Source organism: Helicoverpa zea, chromosome 31 (assembly GCF_022581195.2).
Source record: "Helicoverpa zea isolate HzStark_Cry1AcR chromosome 31, ilHelZeax1.1, whole genome shotgun sequence".
NCBI lineage: Eukaryota > Metazoa > Arthropoda > Insecta > Lepidoptera > Noctuidae > Helicoverpa > Helicoverpa zea.
The window spans coordinates 9,594,117-9,617,352 of record NC_061482.1 but is presented as its reverse complement, the minus strand read 5'-3'; the positions used below and the strand labels follow the sequence as shown (position 1 = coordinate 9,617,352).

The 23,236-nt window shown below is 37.3% G+C and overlaps 1 protein-coding gene across 2 annotated transcripts in view; it reads right to left on the bottom strand.

Annotated features, from left to right (window-relative positions):
• LOC124645049 overlaps positions 1 to 23,236 on the bottom strand; it is a 125,457-nt gene that overhangs the window by 79,685 nt on the left and 22,536 nt on the right. For both annotated transcript variants that reach the window (XM_047184782.1, XM_047184783.1), the window contains exons 2-4: positions 16,100 to 16,193; positions 15,406 to 15,529; positions 8,316 to 8,401 (exon numbers count right to left, since the gene is read on the bottom strand). In XM_047184782.1, the coding sequence (XP_047040738.1) occupies positions 8,316 to 8,401; positions 15,406 to 15,529; positions 16,100 to 16,174 (285 nt within the window). In that variant the 5' untranslated portion in view covers positions 16,175 to 16,193. The remainder of the gene's footprint in view (positions 1 to 8,315; positions 8,402 to 15,405; positions 15,530 to 16,099; positions 16,194 to 23,236) is intronic.

The window sequence follows — 23,236 nt, the reverse complement described above, 5'->3', positions numbered from 1 at the left end:
GTAGATAAACACGCGGCCTTTGTCATATTTTTGTAGACATTTCGTAGAAGTTTTCGAAACATTGTGGATCTTGTCACGTGACATGTTAGCGCATGTCAGCTTGATATCAGATCATAACTTTAAGTTCGAACGTTATGTACTCGAAGTTGGTATGACTTTTGTAAGGCAAATTTCCAATGGAATGGAACCGAAATTGATTCACTGTTTTATATGAATTACTGAAATATTCTAATTTAATAAACAGTTGAAAAATATACAGTTAGTACCTAAGTACCTACTACCATTCGAGGATAGTTACCTAACATGGAATTTTACGAGAGAGTGTTATCAAATTAACTGTATATCTGTTTTGTAGTGGGAGCTACGTAGTATTATTTTCTTTTTTTCTATGAGTAATAAAATATATTAAATAACAATTATTTACCTACGTAATCGACTTTATGTGTGCAAACAACAACTTAGCTTAGACAGCAGGTTACATGGAACTTCTAAGCCGGACGATGGATGAAAATAATTATAACAGACACATCATAAATTATTTTCCAAACTTTCCTCGGGTACCTTTTCATGTTTAATGCGTCCCTGTCCCATCGTACTTACGAGCATTAGATAATTAAGCTCACGTCATACCGTGATGTCACGTTACCTTAATGCGATGACGTCATATACAATGAAGGTGTTAATTGCTGATACACCTCTGTCAAGTAGGTACATAGTCTGCATTATATTTACAAACAACATTAACCTATTTTTACAAAGTATTTTCCATTTGGAATATTTCATTATAAAGTGTAGTCGCGAGAACGCTTTCAAGCTAGCGGATTTTTGTAGCGCATAGCGAAACCAAGCATGCCTACCTATATATTTGGTGTTCATTAAAATCTCATAGATTCTCAAAACGAATACTTAATCGCCACTAAATATGCAATATAGTGTGGTATTTCCTGAAATTCGCACAGAATATGGAATGATTATTAATAAAAGGAGATTGAATTTAATATCTGTAATAGTTCGCTCAATTGAATTTACTAACGACGGTAATATCCTAACGCGGTGTCCTGCGTGAGCGACGAACGCGACGCGACGCGACGCAACACGACGCGACGTAATGCGACGCGATGCTATACGCGACAGATGTCCTACGTGATTTTGGTCATTACTTCTCAAATCATGGAGAAGTTGTGTTACAATTTTGCTTGAAAGTTCATATTTAAAGTACAGACAGCAACAATCTTCCAACTTGTTTGTACTAATAAACGATTTCTTTAATATTTATGTTTTTTTTGTCCCACAACAATCAACGCTTCTGAATAGTTCGCGGTGTCGCGTCTGGTCGCCCTCAAAACAAGTACGCGTTACGTCGCGTCTCGCCGCAGACTGTCACATAGGCCGCATGTAGGGAATTCCTTTGAGTTGATCGCGTTCGTCGCGTTCGCAGCGTCGCGTCGCGTCGCGTTCGTCGCTCACGCAGGACACCGCGTAACTATTGTACAAAGATATATACCGGAGATTAACAAACGCCGACCGCCGGAATCGAGTCGGATTACCAATATCTGCTATAATTACACCTATTAGTGAAGCCTATAACATAATACCATGTTGATACTAGGTGTGTTTTAAAGAAAAGTTAAACAAATTGATCACCTATATGTTAGGGTGCATCTACACGGTGCAAGTAGCTTGTGCATGCATGTACCAGCGACTCGCGTATGTACCAAAGCAAAATACCCACCTCCGTGCTCTTGTCACTTGTCACTTGCGCATGTTAACTTGCTCCAGCTACTTGCACTGTGTAGATGCACCCTTAGTGTCACATAAAGCGACATTAAATAACCATAATGCATCTTATGATTCCTTGCGTTTCCTCAAGTAGGTCGCCTCGGGCATAAATAAATCAATATATTATCATAAATTGATCCCATATATCTGGGTGTAGCGTTTCAAAATTGTCCGAGGTTTAGTAACCAGACTTCAGCTTGACACTCCGTAGCGAACACAAATGCCGAGCGTTATGTTATGATGGTACTTTATTTTTAACCAACTGGTTCCCGATTTCGCCCAATTATCGGGGAATCATTATCATGCAATCGGGAACTAGCTTGTCCTACGTCTTTGCTGAGGGTCTAGATTATCTATGTACCAAATTTTTAAATCAGTCTGGTAGTTTTAGCGCGATAGACAGACTGATCAAGTTACTTAAGCGCTTTGTGTCCATAAAATACAGAATATTCAATATCAAGTAGTCCAATTGATCCTTTTTTCTCGACGCCTTAATTGGTTAACGATCGCAAGAGAATTATATGATTGATCGTCGTACAATATTCGATAAACTCATATCGTAGAATCATCCATTTTGAGGACCACAAAGGCCCTAAAGTGTCCATAACTTCGAACTTGCCGACTACTTTTATATTTGGATTTATTGTACATGTAATTTACGCCGCAAAAAGATACGTATCCCTTATACATTAGAGGCGAATAAAGCAATGTAATATTAACGAGTCACGAAGTATTAACATGGTGAAAAGTTTCTTTGGTTACGCTGTGTGGAGGAAAGATAACAACAAAACTTTGTACCTAATTTGAAATGACTTCTACACATTTACTCACTTTTGTATTTATAGCACCAAGGAGCTTTAAAAAGTAAGTACTTTTAATTAGTCGTGTGGGTCATAAGTTATGAAGGTCAAAAAGTGTTTGTGAGTCTTGACTACCATTGTAGGTATTGTACCCACAGCCTGATCGCCTTGTTACATGTTATAGACAAGATTTTTTTATTCCTCAACAATATTGTTACGTTAGATATACTAACGATAAAAAAAACATTTCAATAGAAGAAAATTCTATTCATCAAACCATTTTATATCGTAATGGTATATTTAAATGTGATTGCAACATTAACGTTTCCTACGAAGGGTGTTCTCATACTTTCCCCTCTAATAGGGTGTGTAACCAACACGTTACTCAGTAGCGTAACCGCTTTGAAAGTTATTGCGGTTTGTCAGGCAAGCATTAGCATATTTTATATTTTAGTTCCCAATAGTTGCTCGAGTTTGATCTATCAAATGTTAGAAAAAAGTCTTTATTTGAGCTAAAATTTTTAATTCGTCTAAAGTCCCACTTTTGTAGAAGAAAACTTTCTGAAATATGGATATTTAAACTAGCTTCCGCCCGCGGCTTCGCCCGCGTAGAGTTCGGTTATATCGCGTTTCCAAGAGAATTCTTCAACAGTCCGGGATAAAAACTATCCTATGTTCTTTCTCAAAGTCAACTCTATCTCTGTACCAAATTTTATTAAAATCAGTTCAATGGTTTAAGCCATGTATTCACTGAGAAACAATTGTTTATAAACACTGTTTCAGAAACAAAATCTACGTGTTTCTGAAACAAATAATTTTGTTTCAGAAACATATAATTTTGTTTCTGTAAACACTACATATTTATCGAATGTTTCTGTGCTCCCCACCCGTGGCGGGGAGCACAGAAACAAATCAGTTGCGCAACATATGGATACAAGTGTGGACGCGTGTTTCATTTGTTTATAAACGCCAAATAAATGTCTTCATAGCAAGTAATTTCTCTTTTCTTTTTCTTTTTACTAGAAATGGACTTATGCAAATAAATGTAGGCACCACACAACAACACTACTTCCTCGGGCGACATATTGTAAACATCTGACGGTGTGGACGGCAGTTTCCGAAACATTGTTGCTGTAAACATCTACGTGATGTTTCAGAAACTGTGTATCTGAAACATTGTTTCCCAGTGAATACATGGCTTTAGACGTGAAAGCGTAACAGAACAGACAGACAGAGTTACTTTCGCATTTATAATATTAGTAGGGATTAACTACAAAATGTTTTTATCTTAACCTACAAGGTATACTTCCATTTAAATACTTGAACGAAATGTGACTATGATGGAATGTCATTTTTATCAAACAATATTTAGCCATCAAGGCTGAATATTTTTTTTCACACTACGTTTCCGAAAATGCGTGTTGCAGTTGAAGATAGGCACAGTATTTTACTGCTTGTTTCTCACAATTTAACAGTCTTTCTTTATGCGAGTCCGCCTTGCTGCCTTAGCCGTGACCCAAAGGCTCCGCTAGTCTCCCGTGGTTTTCGGTTATTAGGCTTTCAGTTTCGCAATGCTTGTGAGCACCCGGGAAAAGATTTTCCTTGATGGCTGGCACGTCGTCTTTTATCTTTTAATATATAGAACATTAGCTGGTTCCCCGAGGTTCGCATTCCGGGGAACTTCTTCCCGTGCCTGGACAAAATAATGCCTATGTTACTCTGGAATACTCTAGCTTTCCAAAATTGAAACAACTTTTCAAAAAGGATCAGCAGTTTCGATGACTTTAACAAACAAAAAAAAAATTTTCTCTTTATTAAATTACTGTAAATAACTACACATCCAACAAGCAGATAGATCTGTTAATTATTTCTTTTGAGAAAATCAGGCGTGATTCAATGTCGAAATTATCATCTGCGTATTTTGGTATTCTGTCCATTATTCCTGTAGGCTGGATAAAACTTGTCACAGTCTAACCGTTAGTAGAATATTAAATCGGAGCTCCACTGGACAATGTACTTAACTAGTCTTGAAAGAATATCAAGTACAATAGTAAGAAACTTTTCGAAAAATAAGTTGTCTTATGAGCTTATCCCTGATAGTTTCTTCTAAGAGCTTGTTCATCTCTTTGAGAGCGTCTGAACGAGCGATTAAGGGATTATACATGATCGCAGGACAGGTACATGAAACCTGGCTTTATAAGGTGAATAATTTAACAATAGTATAGAAGCGTTTTCAAGTATAAATCATTTACGTATCTAGATATTTTGAAGTTGGTTGAGATAAATAACATGTTAATAAAGGCTTTATAACACCACACAAAAGTGGATAACGCTGCTTAGTCTTTAAAATGTTCACTTACGTAGATAAGTATCTTATATGAACACCTCAACGATTGTTGTGAAAAGACAAATTATTTAAGATAGGTATAGGTATCGATGCAAAGTATTATGTCTTTTAAACATTGTTTTTCGTAGGAAATAGACAAATAATTGCCAAGTGTTCTGTGTGACCAATAACTAACCAACTACAAAAAAATCATTAGTTTAATTATTATTAAAAAAAAACTTTTTCTTAATATCATTTGCAAAATTGTATTTAAAAAATCGCTATCCACAATAGTAAAGTGTATTATTCAACGCTCGTAGCTTCGAGACTCCGACTCGACGTTATGTCAAGCTAGTGCAAGCTAGGAATCCCGCTCGTAAATCATACGTTACACACAATAAGCTCGAGCGCAGTTTGAAACGTACAAGAGTTTCAAGTTCTGAACGTGTTATTCGCTCATATCTGAAAATTCGACAAAACTTGCACCCGCATACAACCCTAAATTGTACTTTGACGAGCGTGGAAGCTACGTTACGCTTAAGCTATGTGTCACGGCATTCGCTATGCCCGGCACTTTCGGCCGTAAATTATATCTACCCATAGCAAGTTACCCACTCAAAACGTACAGCGTCGCTTTATTTGCCAAATATGGTATTCCTTGACGATTAAGGTAAATATCATAGAATACATTGTTCATTAGAATTTCATAAATCAAAACGGTTCATCCACACAATTTACTAAAACTTCGGCAGGTTAAATGATGGCGTCACTCAATGAAAACGGTTTCCGAATATCGACATGTTGAATGTGTCATGGAGGGTTACGAGATTCGGCTTCAAGGGTTAGTAGCGATTGCAAAATTATTCAATTAGTTCACACGTCCCGTCCACCCTCTTCAGCACACACCATTACTATAATGACAATTATCGACCGATATTTCAGTTGGGTAAAGTATTCTTGTAGATACGATTAATTCACACTCTTTTAATCAATGTTTCACTGTTAAGTTATTCTGTATAAAGTATCTCTTATTGATTAAAATCTTAACCATTATTCATGGAACACCTTACAGTAGCTTTATTTAATCGTAGAATAACTCCACTCTAACCGACGACTGACGCAACACAACATCTTTTATTCAGGATTAGTACCCTCTAAGGTACCAAAAAGCTGGCCACAAATATACTTTAACACTAGCTCCTTTCTCTAAAGAACACTGTAGCTGCGGTGACGAGCAGAGGGGTATACGAAGGTAGGGTACGTCACCCTCGTAAATTCCCTCCCGCGCCCCTCGCCGCGCCCAAAACCTTCTCACAATTAAGACGGGGACGGCCTAAGCATACGTCAGTTTCGCAAAATTATTCTACAATTGCATTGATTAAGAATGTGGGTTGGGAGCTATTTGTGTTCTCTTATAAATTGTTTGCTGTTTCAATGTTGAAATACTAACTCCAACTAAATAAACTCCAAGTAGGTACGTTTCAACAATGTGAGCAGACGAGTTACTTGTACGAGTTCTTATTTAATTACGAATAAGGACTGGTGAGCCGACTCCATCTGCGCCCCTGCGCTATGCGTAGCTACGTACTCCTCCTTGTTAACAAATATAAACGATTCGTAATAGCGCTTTGTCGGATGTTTCAATGTGATATTTTGATCGCGTGGGTTGATTTTCTATAAGACTTACTGTTTCAAGCAGTTTTAGCCGCGTCCCGAGGGAACTTTTTCCCGTAACCGGATAAAATATAGCTTTGCTTAGATATACTCAAGAATGATGTAGCTTTCCAATAGTCTAAGAGTTGTTCAAATCAGTTCAGTAGTTACGGAGCTTCTGGGGTATAAACAAACAAAAAAATGATTCATCTTCGTGTATGTTGAGGGCTTTGGAGTTACTTCAAACGTACATAGACACGAGTGGGGCGAGGCAGTTTAAGGAAAAATACGTTGAATTCCTTTCACAACTACAAAATTATTGGCAAATCTATTTTCCTGTGTGGCTTACGGATCGGAACTCTTTGCAATGAGCGGCTGCCTAAACTGTAATATAAAAATATTTTATTTGCTTATGAATAAAGAGGAGTAAGAATTCTTTAGGTCGTTTATTAAGAAAATACTTTTTGAAGACTGTGAATCTCAGAACTTTTTGATGTGAGTAAATAGTTTTATTTATTCCAGTTTGTTTGTTTCTAATGTGTATTTTTATGTTCTTTTATCTTTTAAGTACTATATTAGTACATCTTAAAAAGCTGATGAAAACCAGCCGACTGGATCAAAGTTAAGATCTTTGGAACTGTCTTGATTTATATAACACGAGTCACGAGTATTTGAATAGCACACTTTCCGTATTATACAAGATTCTCAAGTTTATTGACAACAAAAATAAGGTGATGACGTCAATTCATAATGGAGATGAGGAAAACTTTCCGACTCAGATTTTATTATCTCTAAATCCTCCGAAAACAGACGGGAAATATTAAAAAGGTTTGGAAACGAAAACATTCATGACCAATTCCTGTACATACTGAGAGAGCGCCGAACTGATTCAATAATAAATGAGCCCATTCTCCAGGTTTTGTTTGCAGCAGTATGAATAATGTAGTAACAATTATAACATGAACATTTTACCGCGCCAGTTTTTGTATTACTTGACCGTAATTTGCGGCATGAAAGCTGATATTTACGCTAATTAGTTAACGAACTGAATACAAAGCGGCAGGACACTCACGGTTTCGGTGCCCTAAAATGAATACCGCTTTTCCTCTAATTGTCTTTTGGGCTTATTAATTACAGACTGTGTAAGTCAGAATTACAATCTAAACTATATTAAGCTACTTGCTAGTAATGAAGATAAAAAGACCGATATTACATTAAAGTCTACAAAATTAAATATGTATTTAAGAAAGCCGAACAATTTGGCTAATAACGCGCTAATTCAGAACTACGGGAGTTTGAAAAAATCTTTCAGTGTTACATACCTTTTCATCTGAATTACCTACGGGAGTGCAGATGAACCGCTGTCGGAGGCCAGCCTTTTAGTACATAATAAATATCAGCAAAAGATGGAAGAACATTTAATCCTGTCAAATTAGTTCAGCGGCGTGTAATCATTAATTTAATCGCCACCGCTACATGTCACATATATTTCCCCTGGCTGACGTACATATCTAATTACGTAGACCTTAATAATATCTAGACGTCAGTCAATTTCGAGCGGCGCTTAACACCTAATGTATCGCTACAGGTAATTATAAACTAGCCCCTTGTAAAGTACGGGTCTAATCTACTGTATTACACAAAACAGACAAACAAATCTATCTATACATTGATGAAGAATGCCTTGAAATATTTGTATTTAAAGAAAACTGTGTCTTAATTATGATAGGTAGTAGTTATGACAATAATATACCAACCTTATAAACTCCAAATATCAGGAGCACGCACCCAAGAAGTCCTATAGTGCTACAGGCCAGCAGCGTTATGTTCAGCGACACGGTTACTAGAAGAAAATAACATTAATTAGTCAAAGGTCATTATATTGTAAGGATAATATATTTTTAAACTAAATAACTATAATACTAATTTAAACATAGTGCCGATACGGCTTTGGTTAAACACTGTGGGTACCTAAGTACCTACGCTGTTTTTTTTAATTTTAGGATTTATGTTAGGACGTCCATTACCAATTAATAATTTTTGTAGGTTATTTTTTATTTTGTTTTGTAATATTCATAAAATCCACTTATAAGAAGTACTTATGTCATAAAGCAAGATGATCGAAATATTGTATCCGTAGTGTCGTAATATTTATACGATTTTTCCAAAACTCTAATAACTTCAAATGGCTGGCAATGATTTTACCTCTATTTTCTATAATTACGTATCATTTCACATATCTAAATATTGTATAAAAAGTTAAATGATTTTTCATTTGCCTCATAACACATGTATTTCATAAAGCAGAAAAATAGCATTATAAAAAATATAAAATGAACGACGACGCAATCATTTTGGTGTCACATAAGTAGAATAAATAACTTGTTTTCAAACAAAGGACTAATTATGCAAACATGCCGACAACAGGTGCTCTAACTAGAGCATAGAATATGCTGCTACTTTCAAAATGTACCCAATTATATGTTCAAGTTTTGCCATCCCTCAGTAATTGACATATTGCATACATATTCTCAACTTAATATTCGGTTCTCATCCATGCAAATAAGACAGTAGCCTAATCAAATGTAAAACAGGCGAGGTAAAAATGTATATAACAATACGTATGTAGGCTGAGCTCGCTACCTACTTCACTGAAAAGGTTCTATTCAATGTGATTGAGTAACAAATTGGGAAATAATTTTCTACGTGATCAAATTTGACGGTGTGTGTAAAATTACTGACTTAAATGGAAACGATGGAAGCCAATCAGACGACCATAAATAAAATGGTTTTTGTCAAAACTCGTCGTAAATAAAGACAAACAAGAGTAACTTGTTGTTATTTTATTATTGACAAGACAGACACAGTGGGACTGTATAAAATGTAAAACAAAAAATAAATTATAGATACTGTATAGTTCATCGGACAAAATAACTTGATTTTCTTTAAAAAAATTAACTTCGTTCTATAAAACGTTGTACTTTGGAATGTTGTTCGAGTCGTAATTTTATTATTTTAAACATTTAGATGGATAACATTTTAGTGAAAAAAAATATCTGAGTTTTCAAATGTCACCAACTGCCAAACTTTATTTAGCTTACAAAAAATCGCTTTTTTTCACAGGTTTTTTTTACAGAAATAAAGTTTGCTATGCCCATTTTCTGTCTCGGACACATTCTGCAAAACCTGTTTTTATGCCGTGAAACGGAATGAACTAATCACTCACGTTTTTGTTTTGGCAGTCGTGACATGAAATTTTCTTATCTTCACTCTAGACTCGTACCTACTCCCGGACTCGGTAGCTTTGCAGGTATTGAACTCTTTATTAAAGAAGCCTCCATGGGTGATAACGATACTTTAGAAGTCTCTATAGTTACCCTCACTTTGAAGGGATAATGTTAAAGTACAATACTGCATGTTCATAATTAAACTACCAAAATAAAAAAGTATTGCGATACAATTTGTCTCAAGTCCCGTTACGTATGTACTGCAGCCGTAGTTACAATTCCAAGTTGAGTGGATTTGAGAAAACTAAGAGAAGATAAACCTGCAGCTCACATGATAAGTAGACCAAACTCGTTAAAATTAAATTGCATCCTGGTCGTCGCAGCTTAGTTCCGAAAAGCGCATTATATCTTGTTTTTCGTCATAAAAGTAATAACTATATAACTCTTCCTAAGCTGATTGAAATGTTATAAGCATACAACCAGTGGTCTAACCAGCGTCCCGTGGAAACTACTCCGCGCACCTGGATAAAAATATCCCGTAACCTTCCTCGACAAATAGGCCATCTAAGCATGAAAGATTGTTTAAATTGGACCAGTAGTTCCTGAGACTAGGAGGCTCAAGCAACCAAGCAATTTTTTTAGCTTCATAATAATTAGGTTTTAATATTAGGTTCCAGCATGGCTTGAAAACACAATAGCACATTGCACCCGAAGCGGTACAATGTTCGGTGCGACATCCATCAAAAACAAGTAAAAATAATATCTACCTTTAATTTGCACGAAATTCCCATAAAACTTACAAGTTCCTATAGATGTTCTAGTAACTATTATCTACGTACCAAGTTGAAGATTCTTTATAATGCAAAATTATCTGATACTTAGGGGAGATGTTCCCAAAACGGGTAAGCTAACGAAAGATGTTAAATAAAATAACCAAGAACATTACATGCGACTTGTATTTGTACTCATAAGGTTGTTTATATAATAAACTTTGGAAAACATAAGACAGTCTTAGTAATCTTCTTCAATATTCTGAAAAAAATCAAAAAAACTAAACCCCTTCGAAATACCCGCTTTGCCCTAGTGGGGGTCCTAAAACGGGTAACGCCTTTGGGCAAAGCAGGTAATGAATGAATATATGTGATAAATGAATTTAAAAACATTTAAAAAAATATCTTATCCTCCTATTATCCAGGAAATCTTTATTGTTAATTAGTCTCCTTAAATATGTTAAACAGTTCTCTTATTTTGATCAGTCTAGATTACTCTTTTACGTCATTAAATGTTACATTTGAAATTATAATGCTACCAACAGATAATTTTGTTAAAAATCAAAGAAAAAATATTTAAATTTCTTTTTCACGCTGTTCCTGTTCTTCTTCAGCTCTCTGTGGCTTTCTTTGTCTTCGATTAGCTTTCTGTGGGATCAATTGAGGAAGTGCCCCTTATTTTATTGGTGTTACATGATGATCCTCAGGTTGAAGAAGGATTGTAGTTTGTGATGGAGTCTTGCATGGTGTTATAAAATCCTTAAGAATTTGTGTTTCTGCCGTTATAGTCTTGCATGGTGTTGGAAGTTCTTCAATATACTGGCCTACTGGTGTTGGAGTATGAGGTGGACTTATAGCTTCGTCAAGAGGTTGCGGTCCAGTTTCATAACTTCCACATCCCACGAAGCATTTAAAGTTTTTCTTTTATATTTATTCACCCAATTAAAAAAACAAAAAAAAAAAACAAATTAGGTATTTTTTACATTTGAGTCAGATAAATAATGGTACTGGTCAGCTTAATACATATCATAAATTATTCCAGGGCAAATCGGATAGTCACCCGTTATGCCCCTACCCGTTTTGCCCAAAAGCACGTTTTAAATTTCAACTACCTTTACCATAAAATAGTAAACAAGGAGACCTCTAATTATTCACAATTAATAAGCATATAACATGCAAAATGATAATACAAAACTACGAAAACCATATCTTACACCATATTTGAGTAGTTAGCACTAGCATAATTCGATTTTTTTTAATAAGTTCAGCAGAAAACTTTTTTTACGTCTTACCTCGAACACGCTCGCTCCAGGTGCGCGAGCCAACTGACCGTGATCGGCAGGGGGGTAGTGTGCCACTCTACACTCACAGGTTCACACTAAGATCTATAATATTCGAATGGCAAGGCCTACCCGTTTTAGGAGGGGTACCCGTTTTAGGAACATCTCCCCTACAGTGAACAGCAAAAACATCCGGGACCGTCATTATTATACGCTGCCTTGGCATGCACGGTTTTATCCGCCAGATTGTAACAACTACGTAAAAAGAAAATTCAATATTTACATTAAGCTCCATACTGCTCAAGTATTATAGTGAGAAAACTCCCAAATTACAGTGTTCCATTGAAGCACTTGGCGTGAATTATTAATAAGCTTTCATTAAAAGTGCTGGACTCTTATGAAATAAGCTAGTGGACTAGCGAGACGACGTGTATTTTTATGAACGTGCTCTTGCTGATGTCTTAAGGGAATAACTAATTGAAATGAATTTACATTATCTAGCAATCACGTTAAAATATGCCCTGAACTTTGAAGACATTCTCCTATTAGAAGTTAATTTGTAAATGTGAACTGTCTCGATACATTCGCTTGAAATGTTTACCGTAGGTATGCTAGTTCAAATTATTATGTTAAATACCAATTGAGCAAGACCTGGTACTTGCTAAGACTTGAGTGAGAAGTTTTTGAGTGAGGCAAATGAGACTTAATACTTTGTGTTGTAGACTTGTATCTCTACTATTAAAATGTTAACTCGCATACATTATGTAGTACAAAATCGCAATATATGTATGTCTATAGTATCCATTCACATCACACTTACACGAAGCTAGGTTCTTTTGTTAATGAGTTCAATCCATTCTCATTGTTTTCACTACACTTGTGTAGTATGTACCTATAGCTATTCTGGTTGGTAATCTTTTGTTAAAGTGCTGGTAATTAATTTAAGTTAGTATACCTATGAACCCAACTTCACAGACTACATAAATGTCAGTTTTCTTAAAACCTCTTATTATGAATTTTATCATTAAAGTACACACTTGTTTTACGAAAAACGGACGTTTATGATATCGGTGAAAAAGGTAATTGCGGATGGCGTTTTGGCTCTCGAAATTACATGAATGGAAGGCGACTGATGTTTAGACTTTTTACAATATTACTTTGCCGAAAATGAAATAGGACAACACAACAATTAAGACAACACGCCTAATACAAAACAACGTGCATATGTATGCCCATGTATCACACAAAGCGTATCACATATATTTAAGAACTACTCTATTAGGGTTTTGCAGAGGTATATGATATCAGAAACTTCGAGTACTTTATTATATCCAGTTCATCGAGGTCTATAGTCAAGCCACTAATCAATTACGTGAATAAAAAAATTTGTTCAACAAAATTTGTGCTAGGATACTTGCACTTTTAAGAACTCATTAGCCAATTTTAATTTTCTTTTGATCCTTGTCTTTGAGTTGAGGGCTTACTTAAAAGTTCGTTATACCATTACATACACAAAGTTGAATCCTTCGAAATCCGGTAGGAAACATGTTGATCAATCTATACGTACGTACATTTCCTTGCTTGAACGATTTTCCTTAAGAAAAATACACAATGGAACCGTTTTCCATAAGCACATGTAAGTTCATTAAATTCCTTTCATAAAAGGTTACATCAAAACACGAATGCTTTTCTGCCTTTGAATTAAAAGCCTACATAGGCCTAGGCCTATATTTAGAACATTAGTTGTTATAAAAGGTCGAACTCTCGGCCAATATATCAACGTAGGTCATCACCATTAAATGGTTATTTGGATATCTGTGCCCGATAGAGTAAATACAAAAACGTTCAAAAGTTGTACCAGTTTTCAATTGTTTCTATTAATAATTTCGTTCAGATGGCAAATATTTTTGTGGGCTAGATTCATCAAAACGATCAAATTGCGTCTAATCTCTTTCGTCTTTGGTCTGAATCAAATTTAACTACGCCTACGACTGTATATCATTTTTCTACATTTTATTTTATATCTATTTTTTTATTAGCAAGTATATTAGCAACTTAACATTGAGGATTGGAAACAAAGATGCTAGATTTTATAATATGTAAAGTAGTGCATACAAAGCTACCAATTTTGACTACTTGATAATGGTACCAACGATTGTCGGCTGTGTTTTGTTTTTAAATACTTAATCTGTGTTTGTTATCAATTCGCAATTTCAATTCACATCAAAGAAAAAACGTTTTGTCACAGTCTGCTATCGACAAACACAAAAAAAAGGTTTTTAATAACAGAAAATATATAAAAATACGAAAGTACAAACATGCCATGTCATTTTATCATTTTCTAGATTGGCATTGAAGAGCGGGCCTTTGTTCCGAACGTTGATAATATAAAGCCTCGCTTGTTTTTTTTTTTATAAAATCAAATACACAGTCAGATACCCGTTATTTGTTTCGTTCTTGGCAGTGAATCATTTTCATGAAAAATATTAACTTAATGGGTGTCTAATTGCTATCTTCAATTTTTTTTTATGTTCATAAAGCCATTCAAATATTAATATAATATCTACGGTCCCTTGTATAGGGGTACCGGGAAACGAAAAACGATGTCAAATATTAAGCGACGATGGCGCACGACCTTGACACACGCAGCAAGGTTACTCTTTACGGAACAAAGATTTCCTAAAGACGACGAAAAAGCATTCTATAGCTTTTTAGTAGCAAAATGCCAGCCAAATTAAAATCAACATATTTTCAAATCTATTAAATTCAGTATTTCGATAACGAGAGCAAATTATGCGTTTTCGCTTTTTATTCGACGGTCACGCTTCATAAAATTCCGAACACCAAGAAAGCGCTGACTCGTTAAATATTTTTTTTACCTTTTTCATCTTAAGCTACGGACTAGAATGTGAACTATTTTGCGATGAACGGTCACCTTTGTCGAATAGGCAAATGTCGTTCGGAATCCGCTAGAATACGCTCACTGATACCTCTGCTTAATCCTTTGAGATTCACAGGTCAACTTACCACTGTCGTTCAGTTTTACGATCATTTGTACTTATTTTTAAGATCGTAGCTAGGTTTACTTGATTTCTTTCTTGATAATGATAAAGTTTTTTGCAGTAAAAAAAGAAACGTTATAATTTTGTACACCTCGCTAGGATCTTATGTTATAAACTAATATTCCGATTAAGTCGCTATCGTTAAAAACGACCGGACCTCTACAGCGTGCGTAGTGACTATTGTTTTGAGCATTTAATGCGTCGTTAAGCGTGCAATCTCTATTGGTCCAATCGTAGGCTGGCTGCAAACGGAATGCTTAACTCCCACAGGCAGGCTTTCAGAACAGCTTTCATTGCACAATAGCAAAGTTCAATGTTTCATATGTTAGAAACGCAATGTATAACTATCGTAAATGCGTGCGTGTGATTACCTCAGTGGAGGAGGATTGAATCCGCTTTTGGTTTTGGTTTGATCAGCCGTTTCCAGCGGCCTGTAGTGTACACTAATCCCGTCTAATACCAGCCAATAGCAACTTAATCGGATAGGTCAAACTTGATGTTTACTTACTCGGTGTAATCTTCTCCGGCTCTAAGAAGCTTTCCGACTCCGGTTCGGTCATATCGCCGTTTAGATACCGTTGTTCCATTTCAATGAAGTGTCCCATAGTCACAATTGTGACTGAAAAGTATACCTGCCGCAAACAAGTCTATTAGAACAGTAGTCTATAGAATAAGTATTTTTAAACATCAGCAGCTCATAAGAATATCAATTGATAACAAAATAATGAAGCACGATGCGCTTCCAAACACAACTAGGGATGAACATGATAAATGAATACGATATGTGGTAGGTAGGTAAGTATAAGGCATAATTATACAAACACGGCAGGCGCTTGATAGAAAAGCTGTTTTTGCTTTTATGTTACCTATTTCCTGCGTAATATTTGCTATTGAATATGTTTACGTTCAAAGTTCAATGAACGTGATCTTACTACAGATTTGATGAAATATTGAAAAAAATGTCTTTCAACGTCGCCGTCGTATTGAAGGAGCTTTTTCTGTTTTGTAAGGCGTGAAACCTGTTTAATAATGTATTCTTAGTTTTCATTTTAAGCGCATAGACAGGCGTCAAATTCTACATAGTTTTTGCTGGACTTTAAAATAGGAATGAAATGCATTATTGGTGCTCCTGCAACGATTTGAAGCACCCGAGTAATACAAAATCCCAACAAGCAATGAGATGAGAAGAAGACAATAAATACCATTGTGTAGATGGCGGAGGCGTAGCACCCGCGGCGGAGACTGCGCCAGCAGCAGCAAGACTGGATGATGGGCATGGTTCGGGAGGTTTTTCGGCTGAAACAAATACACCAGATCAGAGCAAGACCACGTGTTACGTTTACATTTGCGGTGTGGCACCGCAATTATTTCGAGCTATGAAGCGTAGCGGCACCGCAGTACTGTGCAACGCATTTCCCGCCTCATTTCGCAGGACAACGCTGCGTCGTGTCACAAGATGTAGAAATGTTATATTTAGAATGACGTTGCGGCACCCTTGCGGCGTCACATCGCACCAACAACGCACAGTCCTCAGAAATGTCTAAGATTGTGAAATAGTTTAAAGTTTAGACATACCATACCATATAAAAACCGGCCTTCCGTAAAACAGGTTGTGGAATATCACTTGAAACTTCCCTGTTCCTTAAAACCTCTAAATAAGACCTCTCACCTGGGACCCGGCCCTTCTGAGCCCTTTGAACGCAAACACAATTGTTATTCTGAGGCGCGCCCGCTCTCTGTGTACTATATTTGAAAATATATAAATAAAATAAATCCTATTATTTTGACAAAAAGGTTAAATAATTGAATTGCAAACTATTTAGAAACAAACATAAAAAATTGTTTTTAATTCAACTTGAAAGTTCATATATTGTTTGTAAGGTTAATCACGCTAATCTCAGGAACTACTGATTTGATTTCAAAGGTTTTTCAGTAGGTATTAAAAGAAGGCTAGACGTAGTCCAATATCTGGTTGCAAAGAAGTGGCCTACACTTAATTAACCTACCTTATTCGTTTTTAAATGAGTGAGTACAAAAGATTTCTAGTCGAGAGCCAATGAAATAAACTAATTTTTCATAGCGTTTGTAGTTAATAAGGCAGGTTTTGTACTTTCACAGCAACGTTTTGATATCGTGAACAACCAGATAGAAACTTTACGACAGCTACAACTATGGACGTTAATGTAATATTAAAGGGACGACCCTCAGACAGTATCGTATCGTTATTATATTATTCTTATATCGGTCCCTCAAATGTCGACACCTGGCCGCTGCTATATTTCACCCCGGCATCAATTTAAATTAATGTCAGATTATATTCGGCGCCAGTTTGCGATCGCCTCCAATAGCTGTCTCAGAAACATTATGTTTAATTAAAATGAGTAATAGACTTCAATTACCATCGATTTTAGATATTCAAATACATGCGAATTTGAGACTCCAATTTCTTGACTTTAATTCTTTCCTTTAAATGTCAAGGTTAGCAATGGAGCAAACATTATTGAAAAAAAATGTGCCATTGTTTTTTTTAATATTTTTTGTTGTTTTGGGGTATGGGGTCTAGAAAACACTGTGTTTTGTTATGAAGGGCCTGTAAATATTAAAAATACTTTTTAGCGTAAGGCATAATGTAGCTTTTTTGTGTTTTTAGGGTTCCGTACCTCAAAAGGAAAAAACGGAACCCTTATAGGATCACTTTGTTGTCCGTCTGTCTGTCTGTCTGTCTGTCTGTCTGTCAAGACCCTTTATCTCAAGAACGCGTGGACGTATCAAGATGAAATTCACATGAAATGCTCAGGTCTGTTGTCCCTTTAAGCTGTGAAAATATCAAACATCTTAGCCAAGCCAATCCAAAGATACAGCCGATGATGTCGATATTTTCAACAAATTTTCGACACTCGCAAAGGAATCAAAACCTACAGGATCATCATCATCATCATCATCATCATCATCTCAGCCATAGGACGTCCACTGCTGAACATAGGCCTCCCCCTTTGATCTCCACAGATACCTGTTGGAAGCGACCTGCATCCAGCGTCTTCCGGCGACCTTTATAAGGTCGTCTGTCCACCTCGTTGGTGGACGTCCTACGCTGCGCTTGCTAGTCCGTGGTCTCCACTCCAGCACTCCACACCTACAGGATACTTCCCGTAAACTCAGAGTCTTGAAATTTGGCATGAAGCATTGTCATATAATGCAAATATAGGAAAAATTACGAAAATCTCATTTTTTTAGTTATATAATATAAAAAAAAATATTTTAATAAAATTAAACTTACTACCTTATTTCTCACGAACGAATAAAGGTATCAAATTGAAATTTATACCAAATACCTAGGTCTATTGTCCCTTTAGGCAGTGAAAAAATCAAACTTCTAAGTTAACGCGATCAAAAGATACAGCAGTTATACCGACACCTTAGACGAATTTCCGTCACACGCTAGGGAATCAAAACCTACAAGGTACTTCCCGTGAACTCAGAATCCTGAAATTCGGCACGAAGCAACGTTATATAGTACAGATAAAGGAAAAATTGCGAAAATGATAAATTTGAAGTTACATAAAATATTAAAATATTATTTTGCGCTTACATGACATAAAATATTTTTTTAATAATTATAAACTTACTACCTACCCTTTCACATGAACGCGTAGAGATATTAAAGTTGAAATTCATACCAAACACTTCCTAAATATAATTGCCTCTAAACTGTGAAAAATTTTAAATCATTCAAAGGCCATTGGGCACCTTAGTATGGAAACCATACCCACGGCGGATACGAACGAAATATAGCACAGTATAATGATAAAGGCTTTGATTTACTATGGCATTAGTCGCATCAATGTGAACCATGGGAATCTAGAGAAAATCAGGTGTAAACATCAAATATTTTCCTCATTAATAATGGGGAATTTAAACGATCAAGTTTCACGGATTGATGATTTGAGAAATCATTTCTTTGTAGTGAAAGAGTATACTCTTCGTTTATTTCCATTGTCATCAGGTCAGGATCTGATGATGGAAATCCTGAGAAATCGAGGGCAACTAGCAGAAATTGTAGGCATGCATAGGATTACAACTTGATTCTCAGATGTATGTCTGGTGATACTATCAAACAGTGAAGGTTTAGAGCTTACCTGATGATGGAGACGTGAGAAAGTCGAGAGAACTCCTCAACGGTATGTTTTAGTTACGTCGTGTTTGGGCTTATATTATTCGTATTGACGAGAACTTTTCACAAAAGTTAAAAATTGACGACCTCGATGGCGCAATGGTCACCATGCCGGACTGCCGAAGCTGAGGTCCCGGGTTCGATTCCCGGCTCGGTCGACATTTGTGTGATGAGCATGCTTGTTAGCCGTGGTCTGGGTGTTACAATATGTATTCATAAATATGTATATATGTAGCTATATGTAGTTTATCAGTTGTGTTAGGACCCATAACACAAGTTAATTAATAACTAACCATGGGGCTAACCGACCGTGTGTGAAAAGGTGTCCCGACATTATAAAAAAAAAAAAAAAAAACTTCTAAAAACAACAAGAAAACTGTTTATATGCATCGGTCTAGATCTCGGTGGTTAAATAAATATAGATGCATCCTCTAGACACCGACTTCTAGACCGATGCACCTAACATCTTTTTAATTTCTTTCTTGCTTTTTTATATGTTTGAAGTTGGATTTGTTTGTAAAATGCTACAAAATAAAATAAAGCCGACTTTATAAAACAAAGAAAGGGACAGAATTACACTTTTGTCAAGGCTCTAGAAACGTAAAGCCAGCAGCACCGAATCCTACTCTCTAGCAGTCGTTATTACAATTCGACAGTTACAAGTCGTCAGGCAGTTTCGAACAAAACCTGAAACTGGGGCTCATTAGGTGATTAATCCCTCAAAAATAAAAGATCCCATTAGTAGTGAATTCTCATCACCTAAAATAAAATAAGCTCCAACACAAGGTTACGTTATAAATTGTAAAGGAGTTCCCATAACTATATCTGATCTTTGCTATCGATCCCACAATGGCAGTCAAACCTATCTATTTGGAAAGTCTTCGCCAATACCTACGAATAAAATAAGCCCAAACACATGGTAGTTGCAACATACCGTTCAGGAGTTCCCTCGACTCTCTGTAGTCTCCATAATCAAATCAGCTCCAAACCTTCACTGTTTACCAGTACCCTCAATTTAGTTATATTATAAAATAAAAAATATTAATTATTTTGACTCTCACGAAATTACCATAACTATGATTGTTCTCAATTGAATGGTTGGCGCGAGACTCACTTTTTAGCTATACAGGATTTGTACGGAACCCTCGGTGCGCGAGTCCGACTCGCACTTGGCCGGTTTATTTTTTTTAACGACGTCAAAAATCATCAAATCACCCCTCCCGCTGTGGGTTAGCAGCGGTGAGTGTCAGACTCTTACTGACTAAAAACCGTCGTGTTCCGTCATAGGCCTTTTATGTACCAGGGACGCGGTATCTCTTTCGAACAACCCGCAGCCCCGGCAGGCCTTGGCTCTGCTGGGCCCCGCTGGGGTTGCTGACATCTCTTTGAGGAGCGCGTGGAACAACGCGCGCCGTCGACACGGGTCTGTCGTCTAAGCAGACAGAGGGAAGATGAGCCACCCGAACTCACCGCCCACAGACCCACGCCTACGGTGGCCGGGGGTCATCACGCGACACCCGGCGCCCATGGTGTCTACCTGGTCCAGCGGTGGCCGGGATGAGAGGTGCGTACTCTCTGGCGTTCCGCCTCCTCCTTCTCGAGCATGACCGCTTCGCAGAAGGAGGCGACGGCATCCCATTCCCTCTCGCCCCGGACCATGGCCTGAACCAGGGCCGGACGCGAGAGGACGCCGCCGCCCAAAGCCTCGACGAGGACCCAGCGGTGCCCTTCCCATGCGGAGCACACCTGGACTGTGTGGTGCACCTTGTCCTCGGGGCTGTCCGCACAATGGTGACACCCGGGCCCCTCCTCACGACCGATTCGGTGCAGGTGCCTGCGTCATGCGTTACGTGAGGGCGCCATGACTCCTCCCGAGCCACTCCTCAAAGAGGGGACTTACCGCCACGATGGTGGCGTGCCCTGCACTGGGTTGCGACAGTCGCTCTCTCCAGGCCACCATGAGATCGCGCCGGAGCTCTGCCCGCTGCGCGACAACTTGCCACGGCAACGGGGTTTCCCCCCGGCGCTGAGCCTCCTCGCGCCAGTCGTACAGGCACAAGAAGACTCTCGCCTCCAGATCCCACGGTGGCAGTCCGGCTAGTAGGCCAGCTTCTTCGCGGGAGATCGTGCGGTACCCCCGGATAAGCCTGATGGCTATCACCCTTTGGGGCACGTTCAGGTAGTGTACGGCCCGCTTCCGTACCGAACGTGCCCATACCGGGGCCCCGTAAAGGGCCATGGACCGCAAGACTCCCGTGTAGAGTTTACGGCAGGGGGCGTTTGGGCCTCCCAGGTTGGGCAGGAGCCGCCGCAGAAAACGAATGAATCCGCAAGAAACAGCTAAGAAACAGTAGTACTAAATAACTGTTTAGAAAAAGCAATAGTGCAATGAACTACGAAAAACACATTCGCAAAGCTACGAAACACAACTGTAGTAATTGAGTTGCTACGAAAATGCTACGAGTTGACGTACGGGCACTGACACCGTAGCAGGTTCGTAGAGGTTGCTACGATGCCAATGACCGCCAACAGTTGGACCAGACCAAACGTATATAGAGCGCACCACCGAATAAAAAATATTTACACCAATACTTGTAGGTGGAGAAGTTTTGATGTTTCATCAAAGTAAGAGTTTGACGTGTTCAGCTAAAAAGAAAACCACACATATTGAACTGGAGCAAAATCGGTACAAAAATTCTGCCCGATTTTAAAGATAGTAAAAACAAAACACAATTTTAAAAAAAGTTTGATTTATTGTACGCCTATTCTCAAATATAAAATTAGTTTCAATTCTGTTATTCAATAAAAACAGTTATGTTCCAGACGAAGGCAGAAACCTTTTATATTTTTTTGATAAAATAAATAAAACAAGATATAGAATAGTATCGGGCTCTTCATAAATTTCTATTTGTTCGTTGATGAAAGCAAAGCCGCGTGTCGAACTTATTCGTACAATACAGTGAAGTTCAAGCAGTGACCGGAGTGATCCATTTGTCAATAAGCCAACACGTGCCACATAGTAGTTACATAGAGGAAGCAGAAAGTTACACTGAGTTAGTGCACTTGACATACAAAATAGGAACAGATTCCTTAAAACAAAAAAATATATAATATAAGTATTATCATCATCTGAATAGCCTTTTCCCAACTATTGTGGGATAGGCTTCCAGCCAGCCGATTGCAACTAAGTGCCAGTGCTTTGCAAGGAGCTGCTGCTACTTTCTGTTACCTTCCTCAACCGAGTCCAGGCAACTCAACAAATTAAGAATTAATACACCTTGATAAGATTGGTCCTCAAACTTCCTTTTTTACATGTAACGACCGCCAAAGATGTTACCGCCGGGACTTCAAGTTTATCGTGATTTCTATACACACAAAATCCCTACTAATATTATAAAAGCGAAAGTTACTCTGTCTATCTGTATGTGACGCTTTCACATCTAAATCACTGAACTGATTTAAAAAAATTGGTACAGAAATAGAGTTGACCTTGAGAACATAGGATTTTTTTAACCCGGACTTTAGAAGAGTTCTCTTGGAAACGCGATATAACCGAACACGACGCGGGCGAAGCCGCGGGTGGAAACTAGTATACAATAATATGACCTTCTACAATTAATTATAGAACGAAGGAATACTTTTTATGACTTATGCATGCTCGCGATATCTATAATCCCAGATTGAACTAAATGGACAGAGCTTCAGTTGGAACTAAGCTACGTGAAGAAAATTAATTAAAACAGCGCTCAAGTACTTAACACATCAATAGATAATAACTTTATCCGGCAATTTTCATGTAAAGATTTGTCGGGACAGTTTTTATAACAGCTAAATTACGATGATACTTTATCAATATCTTTTGGCAATCTGCGCAGTGAACGATAGATTTTTCATAAAATAGAATATAAAGGAAAATACGAAATTTTTGTTGACTAGGTTCTGCCCGTTTTTCTAACCGTGTGCAGAGGAACTACTTCTCGTTCGAGGATAAAAAGTAAGCCTGAGTATTATTCAATAAAGGACGCCAAGTTTTATGATTACCATGGAAGTTTTTGCGTGAAAAAGTAACACCCATCCCTAAATCACTAGTATAATTAAATAACTCCTCACCTTTAAGACAATACAAATAAAAATTTGAAACAATACATCATCTGAGCTACCAAAAAAT